The sequence below is a fragment of the Asterias rubens genome, chromosome 14, assembly GCF_902459465.1.
Source record: "Asterias rubens chromosome 14, eAstRub1.3, whole genome shotgun sequence".
NCBI lineage: Eukaryota > Metazoa > Echinodermata > Asteroidea > Forcipulatida > Asteriidae > Asterias > Asterias rubens.
This window is the reverse complement of record NC_047075.1, coordinates 9,421,624-9,445,095: the sequence shown is the minus strand read 5'-3', so window position 1 is coordinate 9,445,095 and position 23,472 is coordinate 9,421,624. Positions and strand designations below refer to the sequence as shown.

Here is a 23,472-nt window from a genome sequence, read left to right as displayed (position 1 = left end):
AACAATAGTAGACTAATAGCAGCAATAACAAACACTAGCAGCAGCAACAATATTGTAGCAGCAGTGAGTGGCAGCAGCAGCATCAGCAGCAGCAGTAGCAACAGCATAAATAGCAACACGGTAGTAGCAACAACAACAGCAACTGCTGCAACAGTAACATAACATGGAAGCAGCAGCAATGGCAGTAGCTATATCAGTATTTTCAGCAGCTGCAGTAACACTAGCAAAATAAGTGTGGGTAAAAAAAGGATGGGTCTCTCAGTCTGTGTATCGAATACCGAGAGTTAAACCGCAAGACTGTGACGGACCGACAACCAATTCCCCGTTTCAAATGTGTCCTTGATAGCATTGGAGAATAATAATAATTGTGGCTTCTTACATAGCGCATAACGTCCTTCACCCGGTGACGCTCCTGGCGCTGTAACATACAGTATTTCCTGCCAGATGTGGGACTACGTTTTGAATTATGAGACCTAATTCTTTATAGCATCATGTAATGCTTTACAAGGTGCTGTGGCACAATTTGCTACCGATCGGACCAGAAACACCGGGGCGAACCCTTTCTCTCATCTCCATCGACCAAGCTCCAGAACCAGTGATAAGCTGAGGATGATGTTGGTCCAGTCCAAGATGCTCTCAATCAAGCCCATCGTCTCTACAGAAGCCAGTCAACCAGTCCAACAGGAGGCGCCTTGCCAGCAAGACGCCAAAGCCTCGCCCCCTGCAACTGCTCCCGATGAAGCCGTCGCACCTGGTCTGCCTGAAGATGCCCGACCGTACCCCCAGAGAGAGACCACCCCCACAGCGTTTGGCTTGTGACCAGTTGTTCTAACCACATCAAAGCCCAGATGGAGTGAATGCAGTGTCAGCTGGAGGTCCACCGCATCCCTACAAACATCAACCTGCACCCTGGTCGTAATATTGCATAATGACACCCCAGGGTCCACCGCAGATATTGTGGTCTCAATCCTTTCCTCCATGAACCAGCCCTGTGATGAAGCCCTGGCCACAGATGCAGATGCAACCATGAAACCCCTGGTACCATACCAGCAGCAACAAGTGATGGGTAACTACTAGTGTAAACATTTCAACCTAAAGGCCATGAAATACACTGGACACTATTGGTAATTGTCAAAGACTAGTCTTCTCACTTGGTGTATCAACATATACATAAAATAACAAATCTGTGAAAATTTGAGCTAAATTGGTCGTCGAAATTGGGAGATAATAATGGACGTAAACACCCTTGTCACACGAAGTTGTGTGCTTTCAGATGCTTGATTTCGAGACCTCAAATTCTAAATATGCAGTCTCGCAATCAAATTCATGGAAAAATTACTTCTTTCTCGAAAACTACGTTACTTTAGATGGAGCCGTGTCTCACAGTGTATTATACTATTACTAGCTTCCCATTACTTATTACAAAGTATAAGGTTTTAAGCTTATAATTATTTTGAGAAAATACCAGTCGTGCCCAATGCCTTTAAATAACGCCCTTTCAAAGCATTTTACAGACACTTCCGGTTAAGAAAAGGTCACACACATATGTATTATTGAGAAATACCTAAATTGCTTTAATACAATGTGTAGATTGTCGAAAAAGCTTATGTTGTTGAGGAAATATGAACTTATGAAAAATTGACGACTGCAGAAGAGACTAACTAACAGTAATACAATGTTTGACACCAATTGTCCTCTACTTCTGTGTCAACCGGAAGTGGGACCATGTGTCAAAAATACACAGCCGATTTAGTTATAGTCCTCTTGGGCACTGGAGATTAGCTTTGTTTTTACCGTGACACCCTGTTTACCTTAACTTCCAACATAACAAAATGGTAAATCTTTGCATCACCATATCTAAAGAAGTACACGGCCGATTGTTAAACTTGTTATAGTTATAGACTTATTGGCATTGGAGATAAGCCTTGGGTAACCCTGACCACAAATTGACCTTTACATTCGATTCAACCGGAATTTGGACAATATCTCAAGAACCACAAAAAAAGGTTTTTGTTTTTGTTTCAGTTATAGATAGCTTGGGGCATTTGAGATTAATTTTGAAAAACCGTGACCACATATTGACCTCTTTCTCCGGGTCAGCCGGAAGTGGAACCATATGTCAAGAGCTTCACAGCCGATTTTCAAACTTGTTTTCAGTTATAGACTCCTTAGACTTAAACAAAATTAATTTGAAAACCCTGACCCCGTGTTGACCACTACTTCCGGGTCTACCAGGAGTAGGACCACATCTCAAAAACTATACAGCAGATTTTCGAACCTGTTTCGGTTCTAGACTCCTTGAGCATTGCAGATTAGCCTTCGGTAACCGTGATCCCGAGTTAACCGGAAGTGTGACCATCTGATTTTTTTTTTAGTTAGACTTATTGGGCATCGGAGATTGGTCTTGGGTAAATGTGACCTCAAGTTTACCTTTGCTTCGGGGTCAACCGGAAGTGGGACCCGTTTTTCAAATTCGTTTCAGTTATAAAACGTTTTAGCATAAAAGGGTTACCATCGTCCCGTGTTGACCTTTAATTCTGGATTAAAATTGCATGTATACTTATTATCAAAATGAAGACCGGGTTTATGTTTTAAGGTACAGTAAAGTGAAATAGGGCCCGTCAAAGATCAAAAGGCTTCTTTCTTAAAATTAAGACCAACTACAAAGCTTTAAAACACTTAGTCGAAGCAAAACAACCCCGAAACAGCTTTATGTTTGTTCACAAACACCTAGTGTTTAGTTTGAAGCATTTTTTAACTCAACAAAAAAGGCAATGCAAGCATTATGAATGTATTTTGAGTGTGTGGGAAAAGTTTTGGTTGTGTATCGTAGCGTCATACGTTATCGACCCTCTATATTTTTTCGGTCCACAACTTTGATTCCTGTTTACCGCGAAATTGTGCAAGCTGCACCGGTGACAGAAGCTATGCAGTTTATTCACGGTCTGTATTTTCAACAGGCTTAATCATGCTGAGAATAAAGTTTCCTGTCGTTGGTTATGCTCAAACATTTATAAAATGATTGATTTTTGGTACTAATAACTAGTGCATTATTATGCCAACATTCAAATGAGTCAAAGAAACATCATCCAACCTCGAAAGTTCAAAACAAAATTACTATCTGCTAGATTGAGTTTTATTCTGCTTTAGTCACTAGATGGATCACGTGAGGTGGTTACTATTTGGGATTCTACGGTGTTCAAATGTGGGGAAAATATTAAAATATTTTAAGTGAAAATGACAACAATTGTTTGTTGTTGATTTACTGCATACTGTAATAAATTCCGATAAGCGTAATAAATATTAAGTCTACATTAAAGAGAAAATATCATAGATTGGTTTCTTGTCTCCTGAAACCAAACATTACTGGTCTGAAATGGGGGAAAAAGGATTTGTTGTGAAGTGTGAGTGCATCAAGGAGGGGTGGGGTGTTTTACTTTCATGCCTTATGATATCTCTGGATTTTAATATAGTAGCCATAATTCCTTAGGACAAAAATGTAACTAAATTTGTTAAGTAGTAATTGAATAATATTTTTGATTTATTTTGCAAACATACTAGCTTCTGAATATTCAATAAAATACCAACCAATGAAAGGTGTGAAAACATATGACGTTGCTCCAATGTCGTGCATGCATAAGCACTGTTAATGGCGGACTGTCTCTCGCAACGTAAAAACAAAACTTTAAAAATTTCAACACACCATAAAGTGAAATGGTTATTGTTAAAAAATTGGATAGATGATTTGAAAAAAAAAATATTTAGTTTTGGATTGTGAAAATTTTTCCTGTTATCCTACTGAAAACACATGACACCAGGATAGTATAAAGGAATCTGAAGTTATTGGTGGCAAACGATCGTAAAGTATTCACATATCAACCATGATTTTGGAAAAGTTTCAGCATTAAAGGAGGCCCAACATTTTAGACCCCTATAAGGCTCGCGGAGAATCCTTATAGTTTGAACTGTAAATGTTTCAGAATTTGCTGTATTCTGTAGAAGCAAAAACAACCAAAACTCATGGAAACAAATTCAAGCTGAAACTGCTAAATATACAAAAGTCAATGCTTAAAACGTTTCATAGTTGTTATATTAATACAGTTATTGTCACTCTCTCTGGGACCAACCTGTGTGAGGGGGGGGGGGGGGGGCTCATAACAAAATTCAATCTAAGGAATTTACACAAGGAAAGGTTAGTGGAAGCTTAATACTGTATTTGAAATGAACAACTGAAAAACGAAACATACTTAAGAAAAACGTCAACGCAGGGTTTACTGCGTGTCATAAAACATAGTTTACGAATGACCATTTCTGACAAGTGACACAATCAACGATCAGTTTTACCTCATCGTTCGACAGTCAATGGTCATAATACCAAACGTTCCCAAAAAGTGAAAAACATGACCACCTTCACCACTTGGTAATAACAGGTAGTATTTATAACACATTAAATAAATACTCGGTTTTTTAAAGCATTGACTTTCACACAAAGCTTACCGTTATAATCACCGTGTGGCACTGCCGTTAGTTTTGGTCAAAAACACCCTTCACTGGGGGACTGATCGGTCGTTGTCACGTCTCTGCTTCTCGGTGTTTGATCAAAACATGACCCGTAATCGTCTTTTTCTGATTGCAGTGTCTCAAATAATTCAAAGGGAAAAGAGAAACAATTTGCTGTCGAACATTCAGAGGAACTCGTTGACGTGGTGTTCCGCCATCGGTGATATCCGCGTAAACCAGAACGATGAATTGGCATCACGCCCTTTTCATTGGATGAATACGCACGTGGTCGTAACAGAGTCAGTCTTTGGTGCGTGCAGGGCCCATTTCATAGAGCTGCTTAGCGCAACAAATGTCTAAGCATGACATTTCTTTCTCGATGAAATCAGGATTACAACAAATTGTCCACATGATTTTCAGGATAAGCAAACAACCGGTGATTACCAGTAACAAGCAATTTGCAACAAATGGAAGTTTGGTTGATAATCCTGTTTTTAACAAGGAAGAAATTTCATGTTTAGCAAACGTTCGTGCTTAGCAGCTCTATGAAATTAGGTCCTGGAGTGCAAATCACTGGCACACACTACACGTTGTACGTGTTACCAGTACCTGTTAACGAGAGGCACCTATTGTTCCGTTATGACTCATCAAATCATGAAAAGTACGATAACTCTATGTAAATATCATTTATAGGGAATCTTTTGAAATTTTAGGTATCTTTTGAAATTTGAACCACGATTCTAGTATTTTACTGCAAGAGTCTCGAAAAGTTGGTATCTTTTTGCCGAACTCTACGGATAGTGAAATGGTCAACATAGGTTTTCTTGGTCAGATTCGGCAATTAATGGGCAGTCAATTTCATTTTCAAGCTTCGAATTAAAGCTTATTTGTGCTAAGCAGAAATGAGCAGGATACCAGTCACAAATTGTACTTGTGACATGGAAGTTTGGCTGGTAACCATATTCTGGTAAGCACAATTTGGTAGTGCTCAGCTAGTTCTTCTGCTTAAAGGCAGTGGACACTATTGGTAATTACTCAAAATAATTATTATCATAAAACCTTACTTGGTAACGAGTAATGGGGAGAGGTTGATAGTATAAAACATTGTGAGAAACGGCTCCCTCTGAAGTAACGTAGTTTTCGAGAAAGAAGTAATTTCCCACAAATTTGATTTCGAGACCTCAAGTTTAGAATTTGAGGTCTCGAAATCAAGCATCTGAAAGCACACAACTGCGTGTGATAAGGGTGTTTTTTCTTTCATAGTTATCTTGCGACTCCGACAACCAATCGATACACCAACTATGAAGGCTAGTCTTTGACAATTATTACCAATAGTGTCTACTGGCTTTAAGCAGCTCTATCAAAATGTGCCCAAACCATGAAGGTATTCGGAGCATGATGGAGCAAGATGTAAGCCAGAACATCTGACGTCATACTTCCAGGCTCATACATTTTACCAGAGATTGGGATTGAGCTTACGGGGAGATCCTCTGGCAGTCACGTGGTACATTGTGTATTGATCTGGCATTCATTTCTCAATCAAATTATACGTACACGTGTCAGATAAAACAACAAATTTAGGGCCTATGTACAATTGTACAACAAGTCATTGAATCCAATGATATCAGTGATTCTGTAAAACCAATACCTCCCTTTATCCTCGCAGATGAAGACAGGGGACCAGTCCAAAAATAATAATAAATAACGAATTCTTATTAATTTTATAGCGCATTTCACAATAAACCGTATCAATACGCTGTACATTAGTCCCATGGTAATTGGGCCAATAAACATCCCTTTAGTCTTTCTCCGTGGCGTTCCGAAGGCTTTTTCATTCACAATATCAACCTTTTTCCTCGCAGCTACCCATAATTTTTAGATACCCTAGGTAAAGAGAAGCATTGGGGGTAAAAATGATTAACTTTGGTTTTTACCCGTACACCGATGTGTGTTAGCACCACAGAAATATAAAGAACCCTTATGTCTGTGGTTAGCACTGTATACTCAGTACATTCCCGAGTCCTGTGAAATAGTATGTATCTTGCTCAAGGACACAGGTGTCACAACCGGGATTTGAACCCACACTCCGGTGACATAGCATCAGAACTTGAACTCGGTGCTCTTAACCACTCGGCCACGACAGGTGTGAACTAGACTGGTCCCCTAGCAATGTATAGACTAGAAGTCATATCCAATGTTTTGGTCCTGAAGGTTGACATTAAGTGTTGGTGTTTTATTTCTCTGTTGGTCTTTTACCTCCACTTTTTTTTATTTGTGTAGACCGAGCAAGTCGTCTACACCGTACCGTGTGTTATAGTCGCTTTAAATCACTTGATTAATTCATTGAGTAAGGAACAAAAACTTTCGCTGGTCACTTTCGCTTCGATCCGGTCTCACAGGGAATTCTGTCCATCTGGCCTGAAGGACAGAGTCTCCTAGGGGATTATAACACACAAATTGACTGGCATAATACGGTAACTCGTGGACGTCTATTCCCCCTCGGGCATTGTGAGTGACCAGAAGAGGGGCCTATTTCTCTCCGCCTTCGGCCTCGGGAAATAGGTCCCTCTTCTGGTCACTCAAAGTCCCTCGTGGGAATAGACGTATACTAATTACCTCGTTGCCAGTCAATAATGTGCATAATTGGTTCTTGGAATCAAGTCAGTATTGATGGGACGGCCGACCGGAAGTCAGTTTTAGTTGTTTACCCTGGCGTCCGCAACTTTTCCTGTGTCAAAATAGAAAAGATCGTGAAATAATGTTGAAATTAAATATTCTTAAGGTAAAGATACAACGTTCAATTATTTTACTCATAATTATTAGCATAAAACCTATCTTGGTAGTGACTAATAAATGGGGAGAGGTTGATGGTATAAACCATTGTGAGAAACGGCTCCCTCTGAAGTGCCATCGTTTTCGAGAAAGAAGTAATTTTCAACGAATTTGATTTTGAGACCTCAGATTTTTAAAACTTGAGGTCTCGAAATCAACCATCTGAACGCACACAACTTCGTTTGACTAGGTTGTTTTCTTCTTTGATTATTATCTCGCAATAATTTTGATGACCGATTGAGCTCAAATTTGCACAGGCTTGTTATTTTATGCATATGTTGAGATAGACCAACTGTGGAGGCTAGTCTTTGACAATTACCAATAGTGTCCACTGCCTTTAAAGTGTATTAATGGTAAAAAAAATATGTGTCAAACCTCGCGAAATGTTATACTGAAGCTTCCGTCGTCGGTGGATGTTCACGCCTGGGGACACATTCTCCGTTGGGAGATAAAATCTCCGCTGAGCACACCCGCGGACAGAATAACCACAAGAGACAGTTACCCTTGTCTTGGGTGATGCTGCACCCTAGACAAGCCAGGTAAAGGGGTCCGGGAGACAGAATCACCGGGGAACAGATCTCCGTCCACGTACACCGGTGCGTGGCAAGATTATAAATTAGTGTCGTCCCGTCCCCCCCCCCCCCCCCCACCTGCACAATTTTACGGCGAATTCGCGGTCATGCAATAACACTCTATCACAACCTGGTATTCTCTGTCAACTTCCAAGGGGAGACTTGTTGGTAATTAGGCGTTTAATAAGTTGGCCCTATTAACAAGTGCTTCACAAAAACACTCAGTACTTTTTTATATAGTCGATTTGGGAAAAAGGTCACTTTCGGTGGTGCGTTTTTTTTTTTTTTTTTTTTTTTTAGGGGGGGGACGAGGGACAACACTAGCCTGTTTGGAAAAAAAGGTCACTTTCAGGGGTGCGGTGGTTTGTTTGTTTGTTTGTTTATTGGGTTGGTATTTCTTCTTTTTGGGGGGAGGGGAGGGGGGCTGTGTGGGGAATCTCTGGCTAAAATTCCTAACGGCTGACCTGAAAAATTGAAAGGAACTCTGGAAATGAATAGTCTGATTCTGGTTTTCAAGCATAAGGCTGAGAGACTAACACGATTTGTTGAGTAAATTTGAAATAATTGCGTTTCCTGTGGGACTCGGGGTTAAGTTAAAGATCTATTAAATTTGCACCGCCGTATCACCAGTGCGCCCTCTTATTCGTGTACAAAGTGCATTGTCAATAAACGGCTTGTTTTGCGACTACACGCACTGGTTGGAACTCAATGTCCGTCTCCCAGAAGCCACCAACAGTATTTAGACGTGAGCATTTGTCATTATTTGGGAACCCGACTGCTCATGTGTAGGGTACCAATCATGTATCATGCTTTCAATATAAAAAGTGCGTCCGTAAACCCGCGAAGTTCGACAGAGTGTTAGTTTGGGCTGAGTTTGACTTCCACACAGAAAAGATGCCAAGCAAGAAAAGAGTGTTTTTGTAAGTTTATATCTTTCATTTAAATTGACCACATTGAAGACTGAACATGAACATTTAACATAAAGTATTGCTTTGGTGTCATAGGGGACGCAGCATTGAAGAGTGCCAACATTTCAGAAAACCGTTGTCATTATTAAAAATCCCAATTTAAAATTAAAAGCTCAAATTTAATTTTAATAAAATGAATGTGGTTGGACTTGGAGAGTGCCGGTGTGTCCCCCATTGTGTGTCGTGTGTGAGGAGATTATGCCCCCCCCCCCCCATAGAGCTATAGCTCTATGGCCCCCCCCCCCCCCCCCAAAAAAAAAAAAAAAAAAAAAAAAACCCAAAACAACCGCGAACTGTCATGACCGTTCCTGTGGGTGAAGATTCTGCATCCGACCACCAATTTAGGAATAGTTATCGTCAGCAATTTCACGAAGAGCCAACAAGTCCCCTGCAGCCAAGTAATAGGGAGGGGGGGGGGGGGGGGGCCTAAAAAAATGTATGTCTGTATTGAGAAAACCGCGTTTTAAGTTAAGTTGGTAGACTATTTAAAATTTAATCTTGGAATTTTTTGCATGTCGGGGAAGATGAGATCCTAAGTCATACAAATCTGTTTATTTTTTTTCTAATGTGTTTAAAGCCATTGGACCCTTTTGGTACAGAAAAAAAGAAAAAAGTTCACAGATCTACAAATAACATACAGGGTTTACAGAGGGCAGTGGTGAAATACTTCTCTTGAAATATTATTCCATGAAATGCTTTACTTTTTGAGAAAACAGTAAAACAATATAAATTCTCGTTAACGAGAATTACGGATTTATTTTAAACACATGTCATGACACGGCGAAACGCGCGGATACAAGGGTGGGTTTTTCCGTTATTTTCTCCAGACTCCGATGACCGATTAAGCCCAAATTTTCACAGGTTTGTTATTTGATATAGAAGTTGTGATACACGAAGTGTGGGCCTTGGAAAATACCGTTTACCGAAAGGGTCCAATGTCTTTAACTAATGAGTAATTTAATTATTCAATTAACAAAATGTTCTCATCGTGAAAACGTTATCAAACATGGTCAGCGTGCAGTGCGCCGTGTATAAACCTTTTGGCTCTTCGTGAAAACGCAAAAGCCGGCGCGCTCATGATTGGCACTGTGCCAGCTGTACAATCAATTTGGAAATGTATACAACAAATTTACAAAAAGGTTTTTGGCTCTTCGTGAAAACATAATTCCAGGTTTTTGAGGTTTTTGTCATTCATCAAATTAGCGTAATTAAGAAACTAGAAAATTATGAGACCTAAAACTTCGTAAATAGTTACATCCCCATCACCTTAGTCAAATCCACAAAAAAAAACAAAATACGTTTTTTATTGATTTTTAAGGATTTTGGTCCTTCGTGAAATTGATGACGATATCCAGAAGAAGAGTTGAAAGAATTCTATTTTGTATATTTTTGAAACCTGGGCCCAATTTCATCTACACTAAACTAACCCATACATTGTATTGTAATGTAAGCACGAAAATTTGCTTAGCATGAAATTAATTCCTTGATTTTAAAAAAACTACAAAATTTTCATTTCTTGCATAGGCCTATTGCTTGTTACTGGTGTTCAGCTATTGTTTGCTTATCCTGAAATTCATGTGGAAATTTGTTTGGTAATCCTGTTTTTGTCAAGGCAACAATTTCGTGCTAAGCAAATTGTTGTGCTTAGCAGCTCTATCTATGAAATTGGGCCCTGATCTTGCCAAAATTAACTTCACTTCACATTTTTGTTTATAAACACAAAAAAAGTACAAACAATACAACATTATATTGACTTGGTTGATTGCATGTGATGTCTGTTAAACTACTTTATTAAAATAAAAAAAAAGATCTCCTCAAACATTTTTTCACATCCCCCTTCTGCGTTCTGCTGGGCGATTAAGTTCCTACTGACTCAAACAACCTTTTTTACCACTAAATTCTACGGTCGAAGTCGAATAACTTTCAGTATGGTGCCACCACTTTCAAGCCTGCTCGAAGATAATATTTATATTATTTTAAAATTGTAATGTGTTTGTAGTTGCTGGGGACCTCTGAAAAACAGTGAGGTTTCCCCAGGGTAAGTAAGAAAAAAATAAATGAATTTATAATGTTATTTGATTTGTGTTTCCAGATTGAACGAAAGATTTTTTTATGAAGAACAGCAACAAAGTATTCACCAAGAGCTAAGGACAAGTGCATCCACATCAAGAAATTAAGACTGGCTCACAACCATTGCGTCTTTAACCCACAAAAATGGCTGTGTAAAGTTTGCGGTACGACTGAAAGTGTCTGGGTAAGTACATGTACTGAGTGTAAATCGCCCCCACCCCCCAACAGCTCACCCTTGCTTGTTACCAAGAAAGTTTTTCTGCTGACATTTATGAGTAAATTTTACGCTAACAATTATCTTGAGTAATTACCAGAAGAGTCCAGTGGACACTATTGGTAATAACTCATAAATGTCAGCAGAAAATTGGAGGAGTTTACGGCGAGTTGACGGCACCAAGCACGTTGACGAGTTAACGGCAAGGAAGTATTTTGGTAGGATCGACCGTATCGACATAATATCTGTACATGTCTTTCTACCTCCGCGCTTTTTCCCAAGTGTGCATTTCTGACCAAACATTTTTATTGCCAAATAAGTTTTTTAACCAACCGATCCTTAAATCATAAACCCATGAAAATTGCTATCGACGAAAAAGTGTTATTAAGGGCAGAAATTAGCAGGTAAGATCGTCCAAAAAATTTGTTTGTACAATATACAGATTCGGTATGTTCGCCTCTGGTGACCGCAACAAATCAGTCCAGGTTTTTCCCTATATCTGGCTGCGAGGTTGGGGTGGTTTACTGCGTTAAGTGTCCAAAACGTCACCACAAAAATTTTCAGATTTTTTTGTCATCACCTGGTTGCATCTCTGGCTGATCAGAAACACCACTGGGCCACGACACTCGGTGAGTTGACATTGTTCCCTCAAACCATATTGTCTAGTTATTGTTATTTATTATGACACAGTGTTGTGGTGTTTGTTTCTTACAGGCTTGTCTGAGTTGTACCAACGTGGCGTGTGGACGTTACAATGAGGAGCACGCCCTCAAACACTTCAAAGAGTCCAAACACCCACTCGCCATCGAAGTCAATGATAGATACGTATTCTGGTAAGACAACCCTTAAAAGCAGTGGACACTATTGGTGAATACTCAAAATATGTATCAGCATAAAACCTCACTTGGTAACGAGTAATGGGGAGAGGTTGATAGTATAAAACGTTGAGAGAAACGGCTCCCTCTGAAGTGACGTAGTTTTCGAGAAAGAAGTAATTTTCCACAAATTTGATTTCGTGACCTCAAGTTTAGAATTTGAGGTCTCAAAATCAAGCAGAAAGCACACAACGTCGTGTGACAAGGGTGTGTTATCTCGCAAGGCTGATGACCAATCGAGCTCAAACTTTCACAGGTTTGTTATTTAATGCATTGTTGAGATACACCAAGTGAGAAGACTGGTCTTTGACGATTACCAATAGTGTCCAGTGTCTTTAAAGGCAAGATATACTTTTGGTAATGAATCTTAAAATGTTTCTTCTTGTAAAAGTTGTAGCCCCTTACAAAGACTGGCTCTTATGCCTCGTTCCTCATAGATGCCGCTTCTTCTACCATGGAAAAGTGGCCAATAGCGCGGCCAATCAAGGGCCAGGCGTGGGGGATCTCCATGAGTGTGGTTTGGTCGGGTTAGGATCTCCTAGGAAGCGGCATTCTCTCCTAACGCTTATCTTTAACGTGAGAGTAGCAGGGGTCGAAATTAAGTGTTTATTCATGGTAGTCAGTAGGGTAGTCGGCAGTGCTAGTAACCCAGAATTTTTAGTAGCCCTGATGAGATTTTAGTAGCCCCGAAAAACACATTATGTCTTGAATCACGGCACAAACTTTACATCCACCATTAGCACAGTTCATTGCTGTTTGTAATGTTGATTTTTTGCATTATTTTTCCACTAGCCCATCTGGCTATCAAACTGGATAAATGAGTAGCCCGGCTGTAAATCTGGTAGTCCCTGGCTAGTGGCAATTTCGACCTCTGGGGTAGGCGGGTGGTAGCCAACAAAACGCGGGACAAAGTCGTAGCAGGAACACCATTATCGTACAAGCAGCGTGGTAGCATCGCAAAGAGATCTCGGTGGTCGAAATATAAACACAGCACCATCGACAACTATTTCGAAGTAGAAACAATAACCTGGTCAGCATTGGACCGGGTGTATTCATAGCAGCAGCGAGACAGTAACACTTTTGACGTAGAAGCGTAAGAGTAGGGTGAAGTGTTTAATATGCCAAATTGCTTGATTTTGATGGCGGTTGTGTCCCGACTTGATACATTGTTGAGATCGAGGGGATCGGCATGGTCTTCTTAAGGCCGGTCGTACGATGGTCTGGCGGAGGAAATCTTGACGCGCGATCAAAAAAAGATACTGTTAGGCCTCAGCGATGACTATAAACTGTATTGCAAGGCCATCGCGTGACCGACTAATAACCGACCTTTAAGGTCGTAGAGCTGTGTGAACAGGGTATACGTGTAAGCCTTGTCTTGTTAAGTTGTTGGGGACAAACTTATAGAACGAAAAATCTAAATTGAATTATTACCATTGCCTTATTTTCTTTTTTCCAGTTATGATTGCGATGATTACATTCTGAATGACAACGCTCCCGGCGATCTCAAGTTGTTGCGTACAACCCTCGATGCGATCACCAAGCAGACTCTGTACGAGAGTCAAACGAGGAGCGGACGTCGACTCTTGAGGGCGCTCTCTGTGGACACCGGCGAACAGATTAAACACAGGTAAACAAATACGTTATCATAGGTTGCCTCATAGGGGTGTTTAACTGTTCATGTTTAAAAGCGGTAAAGTACTTTAAATCTTTGAACAACTGTCCCATTTAAACATGTTAACAGGTACGTGATTTTCTTTTGTTTTATAACTGGATTTTGTGGGTTTTTCTGCCCTAAGAAAAACTATTCCGGTTTTATTTTGAAGTTTATACAGGGTGCATTCGTTTAGCTTCCCTGGGTCGACCCCCCAGTGCTTACTCCGGTGAGCCCCTGACAAGAGCTTATCGAACGATCACACTCGCCCTCTTGTGGTGACGGCATGCACCTCAGGTCACCCCCATGTGGCCCACTCCACAAGCAGGGCACTGGGGGCTGACCTGGGTGAGCCCCGTCAAAGCTATTCGAACATACCGTGGCGAACCGGGTCGACCCAGGGAAGCTAAACGAACGCACCCTATGTGTCATAAAAAAATGATGATGCAAGTAAAACCATGTAACGCCCCATATAATGTCCCAGATAAACCAATCATTAATAGTAATATTGGGCTTAATGCTCGCAAGTTTTTCTAGACGTCTCGTTTTATAAATCTCTAACCATTATTATTGTTATGATTCCAGGCGTCAGGAAAAGTTAACATGGTATAGGCCACACAGCTCTCGTTCATTGTCGTCTCGTCAAATAAATCTTGTGTTAATATTATTATGATTTCAGACGTCAGGAAAGTTTAACATGGGAGGATAAAGGTCACACCGCCCTCGTTCACCGTCGTCTCGTCCTCCTCAGTAAAATCTTCCTTCCCTGGAAGAGCCTCGTCCACGGCGACAAAATCACTGGCAAAAAACCCAAACCGACGAAGCTACCTCCAAAGCGTAGTCTCCCTAAGACCGCGAAAAACATTCCCGTGGAGTGTGAAAAGAGAAGTAAGAAACGCACGAGGCCGGACGAGCTGCGGATAGGTGAGATTAAGAGAAAGTGGACTGTGCTGACGCCCGGAGTAACGGGGCTTAGGAATCTCGGCAACACCTGCTATATGAACTCCATTCTGCAGGTGCTGGGGTGAGTCAGTTTAGTTATTTTGGTGTGTGTATTCAGAAATGTAATTTCTTAGTTTTTAAAGCCATCGGACCCTTTCGGTACAGAAAAAAAAAAAAAAGTTCACAGATTTACAAATAACTTACAGGGTTTACAGAAGGTAGTGGTGAAAGACTTCCCTTGAAATATTATTCCATGAAAGGCTTTACTTTTTGCGAAAACAGTAATACAATATCAATTCTCGTTAGCGAGAATTACGGATTTGTTTTAAACACATGTCATGACACGGCGAAACGCGGATACACGGGTGGGTTTTCCCGTTTTTTTTCTCCAGACTCCGATGACCGATTGAGCCTAAATTTTCACAGGTTTGTTATTTGATATAGAAGTTGTGATACACGAAGTGTGGGCCTTGGACAATAGTGTTTACCGAAAGGGTCCAATGGCTTTAACCGGAAATCTGTATTTTTGTATTCCCCCCCTCCCTGCCACTAAAAGAAGTGAAAAATCAAATAAAAACAAAAAAATTGACGCCTTTTGTTTATCAAGTTTTAAGCCATGACGTGAATATCTACTCACTATGAACGAAGATGTGTGTAACATAATTTATCCTCATTACTGTTAAGTGAGACTTCCTCTTTTCAGCTGATACCCTCTCTTTTGGTTATGATTTTTTTCTTTTTTTCTTCACTTTCTGTGTACAAAAGTACAGGATAATTATCTTCTTTTTTGCCCAGTTTTCTCTTGTCCTCTTTTTTTTCATGGATATAGTTACTCACATGCCTGTAGTCTTCAAGTTTTTTGAGAAAAAAAAAAGTGAAAATCACAGAGCAATGTTGTCAGGAAAAAATGCAAAAGTTGAAATCTCATTTCTCAAAAGCAACAGTGCCTCAGCAAGTAAAATATTAAGAGATAAGAGACCGCTCAGCCATGAAACCCTATAAAAACCATGTTTTTTTTGTACCTGCTTTTTCAACAGGCATTTACATCAGTTCCGGGAATGCTTTCTACATTTGGAGCTTAACCTCCCGCCGAGAGAGAGCAGTCACTCACACGTAGTTGGAACGAGAAGACAAACTGAGTACATGAGGCAGACCACGATAGAATGTTTTGAGGCAAGTACCGAACCCTGTTGTTATACCTCGGTAACAAACTGTGAAGTTTAAATTTGTCGAGAACCAGTCACGTGCGGGCAACAAAAACGCATGTACCCTGGCGCAGCAGGTAACATGAGTTTTGTTATTACCGGTAAACATTACTTTGATCGTTCCAGCGCTGGTCAATTTCCAGCGCTAAGTACGAAACGGCCACGGGTTCGAGGGGACACTGAAAAATCCTGTTAAAACAATTGTTGCACGTTGTGATTTGGGGTCCATTGGCTCCCTCTGGTGTACAAAACGCCATGGACCCCATCACAGCGTGCAACAATTGAATATTGTGAAGTGTCCATGGGTTGTGAGTTCTAGTGACGCACAATATATTGCAAAATTCAGGAAGACTACTTGTGGAAGTGCCGTGGCTCAGCAGGTAAGAGTACCCATCTGGGGTTTTCAACTGGGGTTGGTTCAAGTCCCGGTCTAGACACCTGTGTCCTAAAGCAAGACACTTAAATCCATTATTGCTTCGTCCTTTGGATGGGAGGAAAAGCTGTAGGTCCTGTGTGTTGCGTAAGGCACGTAAAAGGCACTTATTGTAAAGAGAAGGGACTTGCCCCCCCTGTTCCTGGTCCGATTGGCAGCGTATTGTGCCACAGCACCTTAAAAACCACAGAATTCTCACCCAGTGCATTGACATGGGGCTTGTCTTTAGTGCATCAAAGTAAGCTTGGGCGGTTCCTGCGGTTACCCGGTTCTACCCGGTTCCAAATTGAAAACCGGACCGGCGGTTCCACTCTTCTGTGGAATCGGGTACCCGCTTTTGTCGGTTCCGATTTTAAAAGACCGAGTCCCAACTACATGTATAAAAGGCTCTGTGGAACCGATCCTGCGACGAACCGGCTCTAGAAATTGAGGCTTGATGTTGAAAGCGGTGACCGCAGATACAGTGTGCAAAGGCTTCAAGCCGACATGAGTATCAACTATCACGTGTGGCTGCATACACAGTGCACAGCCCCCTCCAATGCATAGGCATCTATACATGTATATCTCATGCATATACATGTACATGTACAGAGTCCAAAGTCCAAATTGACAGCACGTTGTGATTGGCTGCCGATATATCCATATTCATAAAAGCTTGCCCCTTGCACAAAACACACAGTACTGTACGCATGTACAGGCGCGCATGTAGAGGCATGTACACTTGTATGTACAGAGACGACACACTGCATGCACTACGGACGTACTGCACTACGGACGTACTGCACTACGGACGTACTGCACTACGGATGCACTGCACTACAGACGTACTGCACTACGGACGTACTGCTACACAACGGATGTACTGCTGCCGGCTAAATCAAAGACTTGGTTAAATGCAGGGAGAATAGGTGCTCGGTGGCACGATGTCTGATTGACTTGGGGTGGGTATTCTGGTATAGATCGGCTCCAATTGTGTGTGTGTGAGCTCGGAACCGATGTCTGATTAACTTGGTTATTTTCAGTTAAAATAGATCGGCTCAATTATGTGTGTGTGTGAGCTCGGGACGAGCGGCTTATGTTTTATATTGAATTGGAACCGGGTATGTCTCAGAACCGAGCTTTTTTTCGGAACCGGAACCGAGCCCCAAATTTCTGGAACCGCCCAAGCTTACATCAAAGAATTGTATGCCTTTCAGTGAGTAAATCCATGTCTCTCATACTTTTTCCTAGAAAAATCCAAAACAAATTTTCCCATCTTAGAGAATTGTTATCGAGTTCCTGTCCTGGATTAATGTTAACCTATTTTCAATTATTATTATTATTTTACACGTAAGCTGTATTCCTCTCTTCAAATTGTTTTTTCAACAGGAGGTCCAGAAACCCAAAGGTGGCGCTAAGAGCAAGGGTCGTATTCTGCGACAGCCTGGCCCCTCCTCAGGGGGTCTTAGCGGTGGTTCAGATGAAGCTGTCGACCTATCAACGTACAAAGATCCTCGAACCGTCAGGAATAATTTGTGAGTTGAGTTTTGTTTGAATTGGTTAACCCTTTCAGGAAAGTGAACCGTGCACTTCACCATAATAATAATAATAATAATAATAATAATAAGACTTGTAATGCGCACATATCCACCCTGCTGGGTGTTCAAGGCGCAGTAAAACCAAAAACAAAACAAAAAACAAAACACAACACAAAGAAAAACAGAAACAACAAAATTAGTCATTGAAAACTTGCTTGAGTCAACAAACAATGTGGGCACTAGGAGGTGTTTTTTTTTTTCTTTTTTTTTTTTTTTTCATGCAAGTCACCAGACAAACACGGCCTGAAGGACACTTCAAGGTGTAGGCTACAATTTTGTTTTCTTTTTCCAGAGGCCGTTGCCACCTACTCCTAGGACTGAAACAGGGTTACCCCTTTTACAGTCCATAGGGGTATCAGCTTGGGTATTATCAATCCGAAGCCTGGCCGGTAGAGCAGAAAGCACTACCTCCCCAATTTTACGTAGCAAGTGTCACGACCGGGATTCGAACCCACCCTCTGCTGATCAAACACCAGAACTCAAATCCGGTGCTCTTAACCGCTCGGCCATTACACGCCACAAAGAACTTGGGGGTGAACGGGTTAAGGGTCAAGGGTCATAGATTCGTAATTTCTAAAAAGATTTATAACAAACATAGAGTTATATATAAGAACCAGAGGGCGCACGAGTGATGCTTCGTGCACAAACGCCACAGGACCGCAAGATGACAAGCACATTATTCTGCACGCGCGTTGAATATGAAATACACGTTTGAGGTTTTTTTTATTGAACGCTCACACGATGCTGTTTGTTCAACTTACAAAATGGCAGCACAAACACACGCTGTGTGATGCCAGTTTTGTCAACTTAGAAAATGGCCGCCTGCGCGCATGCCGGAGCGCGTATATAGGCCAGTGCGCCCTCTAGTTCTTATATATAACTCTATGATAACAAAGCACTTAAAGGCACAGAGGCTCCCCAGTGTATCTCAGAACTACTCTGTAAAGGAATGTTTGATCAAGTCGATCAAGTTCCATGCTTCTCCTCATTGAGCCCAAGTCTTGACACTCATGGGGTGACAGGTCTTTTTCGTCAGCTGCATCTCGCATCTTGAACTCTCTATGTACCACTTAATCTTAGATCTTGCTTCTGTACCACACAATTCAAATCTCTTCTCAAAACCTGTCTTAGGCCTATGTCACAGGTTTTCAAGGACTAATTTAGGGTATTTCTGTTGTCTTTCATTTTGTTTATTGGTTTTGACTGCGCCTTGAACACCCAGCAGGGTGGATATGTGCGCATTAGAAGTCTTTCTTATTATTATTATTTAACATTTATTATATATCGTTGCGGTACCCACTGCCAAAATATAGGATTCGAACTGCCTCTAGCTACCGGGCAATCTTGGTAGTCTAGTTGGCAAGATAATGCTCTAGAATTGCAAGGGTAGTGTTGAATCCCACCCGAGTAATATGCCTGTGATATTTTTTTCACAGGACTCATCGATGCATGGGTAAAAACCAAAATTAATATTCTTTATCCCCGATGCAAAAATTTAATTTCTTTTATGACGTTGCGGTACCCGCTGCCAAAACATAGGATTCTAACTGCTTCTAGCTACCAGGCAATCTCGGTGGTCTAGTTGGTATGACACTGCTCTAGAATCGCAAGGGTCGTTGACGTTTTGAGTATACATTGCTTACACACATCGCTGTATAGGTCAAAACCAAAATTAATATTCTTTATCTCCAATGCAAATTTAACATCTATTATTATTATTGTGCCTCTGAAGAAGGTCCGGTTTTGATCGAAAGCTTGGCCACCTACCCTATTTCTTATTATTATTTTTATTGTTAATAACATTTCTTTGTTCTGTGGCAGTCCGCTGTGTCATGAGTTGCATGTTTTATACCGTGTGATGTGGTCAGGAAAGTGGGCCATTGTTTCTCCCCATGCCATCTTGAGCAGTGTCTGGCAACTCATTCCGTCCTTAAAAGGGTCATTCCGTGTCAAATCAACCAGTTTTCAGAAAAGTTCCCAGGTGACCCCCTCAGATTTTGATGAAACTTCATCAGAATGATTGAATGTGGCTCAAATGAACACATACAAAAAAGCTAAGTCATACTCCATGTCGTTTGCGAGATATGACCCATTGAAATTTGGTCGAGGCGGCCATTTTGTGCTCACGCCGGACGCGAAAAGTGATTTTTTTGATAATTTCCGACTTTGAAAGCTCATAATTTAATTATTGTACCAGGTAGAGAGCTCAAATTTGGTATTCCATCTTACTTCTTGCCAAATTTCATGAATCTGCACTCAATTTAGATGTATCTCCTTTAATTTTCTAGTTATGGTCACCTAAAATAGGCACTTTAATCAGCCAAAAATGTTTTTTGTGATTTTTTGGGTCACCCTGTGCCCACATGAGGGGTCAAATAAATCCTATATTCCCAAGGTATTATCTATGGGTGCATGTTTATACCCATAAGCAATTATAAGCTCACCAATGCAATAATTCAGAAATAGCATGGGCCCAAAGTTGGTTCCAGCCAGAAAAAGGTCAAAAAGACCCCGCCCGTCTTGACCCCGGTTGACCCCGCGATCAATTGAAATGTTTTTTGAAATTGATACCAGTTAAACATATATATTATATCTACTTATACACCAATTTTCAGCTTTGGCACTCAACTCCTTCATGGTGTGGTGGCAATTTGAATATTATATGTTTTTGGCACATTTTAATGTAATATCATACAGTATACATGTAATGTACATTCATGTACACATGTACACTACATGGTAAAATATGTTTGAAGCTTGTGTAACTTATTTTTTTCTGGCTAGCAAAAAAGTAAGTTTATTTGTGTTATTGTTTTTAGAAATGGGTTGATGATGCATGTTTTTAACTGCAATAAATAATTTAAGGCAGGTACCACGAAGTGCTGCAAAATTCTCCCATAACACACACAAAATATTGGAACCATACCCCAGTATGGAACCATACCCCAGTGTACCGTGTGTAGTTTCACTTGAAACATGGATCAAACCACACAATACAAATTAAATCTGCCAGTACTTAACACTAACTATCTGTCATATTCTTCTCTGGTTTTAACCCAACCCCAGTCCCCTTTGTTTCCTCCATGCTATGTTTATGCTGGTTAAACTTTCCAATCACATGGTCACCTCATTTGCATATTAAACGCTGGTATTACTTTCCATACACTACTTTTTTAGAACAATACTTCTCTAATGTGTATCACATGCAAACACTCATTTCTCAAACAAAATATGTACTTGTGTATCACGCAGACACCACAGATGCCAATGGGTTGATGTTACTTTTTGCTAGCCAGAAAAAATAAGTTACACAAGCTTCAAACATATACTACCATGTATTGTATGTGTACATGAATGTACATGTACATGTACACTGTATGATATTACATTAAAATGTGCCAAAAACATATAATATTCAAACATATAATATTCAACAATTAAACAACCTATAAGACTTGAACGTTATGAAACCTTAAAAAATACTAAGGAAAATATTAATTACCATGGTCAGTCAGTTTAAAATAAGCAAACAATTATGGTACATGTAAATCACTCTTGGCATTTTGGTTGGTTGCAAATACTTGTGTGAATCATTATTTTACATTAATTAATTGATAAATAAAATAAATACCACTACTATTATCAGCTTCTTGACCTTAGGCATACAGTTCTGAAATCAAATGGACAAGAATGGATAGAAAATTTACATTAGTAAATGATAACTCTTAATTTCTTCAATACCTCTCCATTTTCTTTAGTCTTCAAGCAAAAATTTGTATCAAGAGTATAAACACATGCCAAAAAATATTTTGTTGACAGCAAACTTGTACTGCATTATTTGATCGCTTTTGAATCATTTCAGGGTCCAAGCGCAGCTCCATGGCCCAAGTAACTGCTTTGAACTGGCCTAAAATTGACCCAGAAACATTTTATAGAGTTTAATAATGTATAGTGGACGTCGATCACCTTTACAATATCTGTGCTTTAAAGCCTCTCATTTTCGAGTTGAAAACAAAACAAAAATTAAATCAAAATAGTTTACTTGTAACAGAAATAGGTACCAGAAATGCATCAGAAACCACCAGAGAGCACCTACAGTATCCAGAGCTTCCAGGGCCCTTAAGAAGGGGGGGGGGGGGGTGAGACAGACTTGGCGCTGTGCGCTCTTTTTGTGTGCTACGCACACGTTTCTATTTTTGTAGTGATTTTAGGTTGCACTCCCACTTTTTCAGTTTGCACTCCCACTTTCCAAATTCCTGGCTAAGACACTGCCAACGGACCACTGTAAAGAGTGAGCGCTGTTTACATGTAGCTCTGAACTTTGCCCTTGTGTGGATCAAATCCCATCATATTTTAAAGTTGCCATCATCCGTGGGAGTGATTTTGGGTGAGAGTTCAGAATTTTAAAATGTTTTGCCACAGACTCGCTGTGATCATGTGGTCGTGGACAGTGCCCCTTTAAGCAATGCCTCAATTTTTCCTCCCGAAAACCTACAGGAATGTGATGAGCTTATCCGCGTGTCTGAGGAACGAGGGTACGAGCAAGCCCTTGTCAATATTGGTATGGGAAGGTGAGAGTTCAACCTTGATCTTTATTTAACCCCTCCCCTGAGGGAGTCGTTCATTGATATCCTAAACTGGACAATTCCATACCTAAGAGGGGATCAGTTCCCAGACTTGTGTTTTTGGTTTTTTGGTTTTTTCAAAATGTAATTTGGATAGTATGTTTTTGACCATTTACTCCCGATATGAGTGCAGATATTTTTCAGCCCCCCTTAAAAGAAATACGCCAAGATGTGGGACCTGACTCCCCTCTTTGGCATGTGGAATGGTCCAGTCTAAGTTATCAAGTTCAGACTTTTGCTGTGTTCAACTCAAAAACTTGGAAAACTATTTCAAATTTTAGGCGGTAACTTGTGACTAAGCAAGTCATTTTACCAAACATTATTCAAATCTACCTTACTTTGCAAATTTCAAATTGCTTATTTGATGAAAATCATTTAAAATAAAATTCAACATTACAACACAGGATTTTCTTACTAGGTCTATTAGCTAAATCACCTTGTTTACAAAATGTAGTATCTAAGAATAGTAAAAAAGGTTAGTTTTGCAATGGGATAACGAATATAATTTTGTTGTATCCTTATTACACCAGTGTATTGAGCACAATCAGTTCTTTTCGAGCCGGTGAAAAAGACAACCCAAGGCAAATCACTCGAGGGGGATTTGAACCCTCGACCTTTGCATTGCTAGAACAGTTTGTATCATTTATTTTCTTTGTTTGTCTATTTATTACCTTTTTAGGCAGAAGCTGATGCCTAATGTTCGCAACAACTTCCGGTGTATTATTGATTCTGAAGAGATAGCTCATGCATTCTGGGAAAGGATTACAGAGTTCATTCCGCAGACCATGGGGAAATTCGGCAGCACGAAAATAGCATTGAACGAAAGGTTATTAACAAAAAGTTGGATATAAACCTATATTGACTGCCCATATCACTACCTGCGCCTTGTGTGTTATGTCATGCGCCGAGTTTGCTTGAAGATAATATATGTTATCTCACGCGCTAGTGGAATGCAAACAAATAGCGTTTACGGAGATGATTCCACAGACCATGGGGAAATTCGGCAAC

The 23,472-nt window shown here is 40.4% G+C and overlaps 1 protein-coding gene across 1 annotated transcript; it reads left to right on the top strand.

Annotated features, from left to right (window-relative positions):
- Positions 1–609: 609 nt before the first annotated feature.
- On the top strand, positions 610–23,404 carry LOC117299643 (ubiquitin carboxyl-terminal hydrolase 44-B-like). The gene is made up of 9 exons (XM_033783191.1): positions 610–806; positions 10,991–11,126; positions 11,871–11,989; positions 13,488–13,658; positions 14,362–14,706; positions 15,662–15,797; positions 17,631–17,776; positions 22,337–22,410; positions 23,144–23,404. The coding sequence occupies exons 1-9, from the start codon at positions 610–612 to the stop codon at positions 23,152–23,154; spliced, it is 1,335 nt and encodes a 444-aa protein (XP_033639082.1). The 3' UTR covers positions 23,155–23,404.
- Positions 23,405–23,472: the final 68 nt, after the last annotated feature.

What these genes read in the sequence shown, in the direction of transcription:
- LOC117299643 (XM_033783191.1), top strand. Translation starts at nt 610, where the DNA reads ATGATGTTGGTCCAGTCCAAGATGCTCTCAATCAAGCCCATCGTCTCT. An exon ending in GTACGACTGAAAGTGTCTGG is followed by an intron (nt 11,127 to 11,870) that starts GTAAGTACATGT and finishes TGTTTCTTACAG; the next exon opens with GCTTGTCTGAGTTGTACCAA. An exon ending in TCCATTCTGCAGGTGCTGGG is followed by an intron (nt 14,707 to 15,661) that starts GTGAGTCAGTTT and finishes CTTTTTCAACAG; the next exon opens with GCATTTACATCAGTTCCGGG.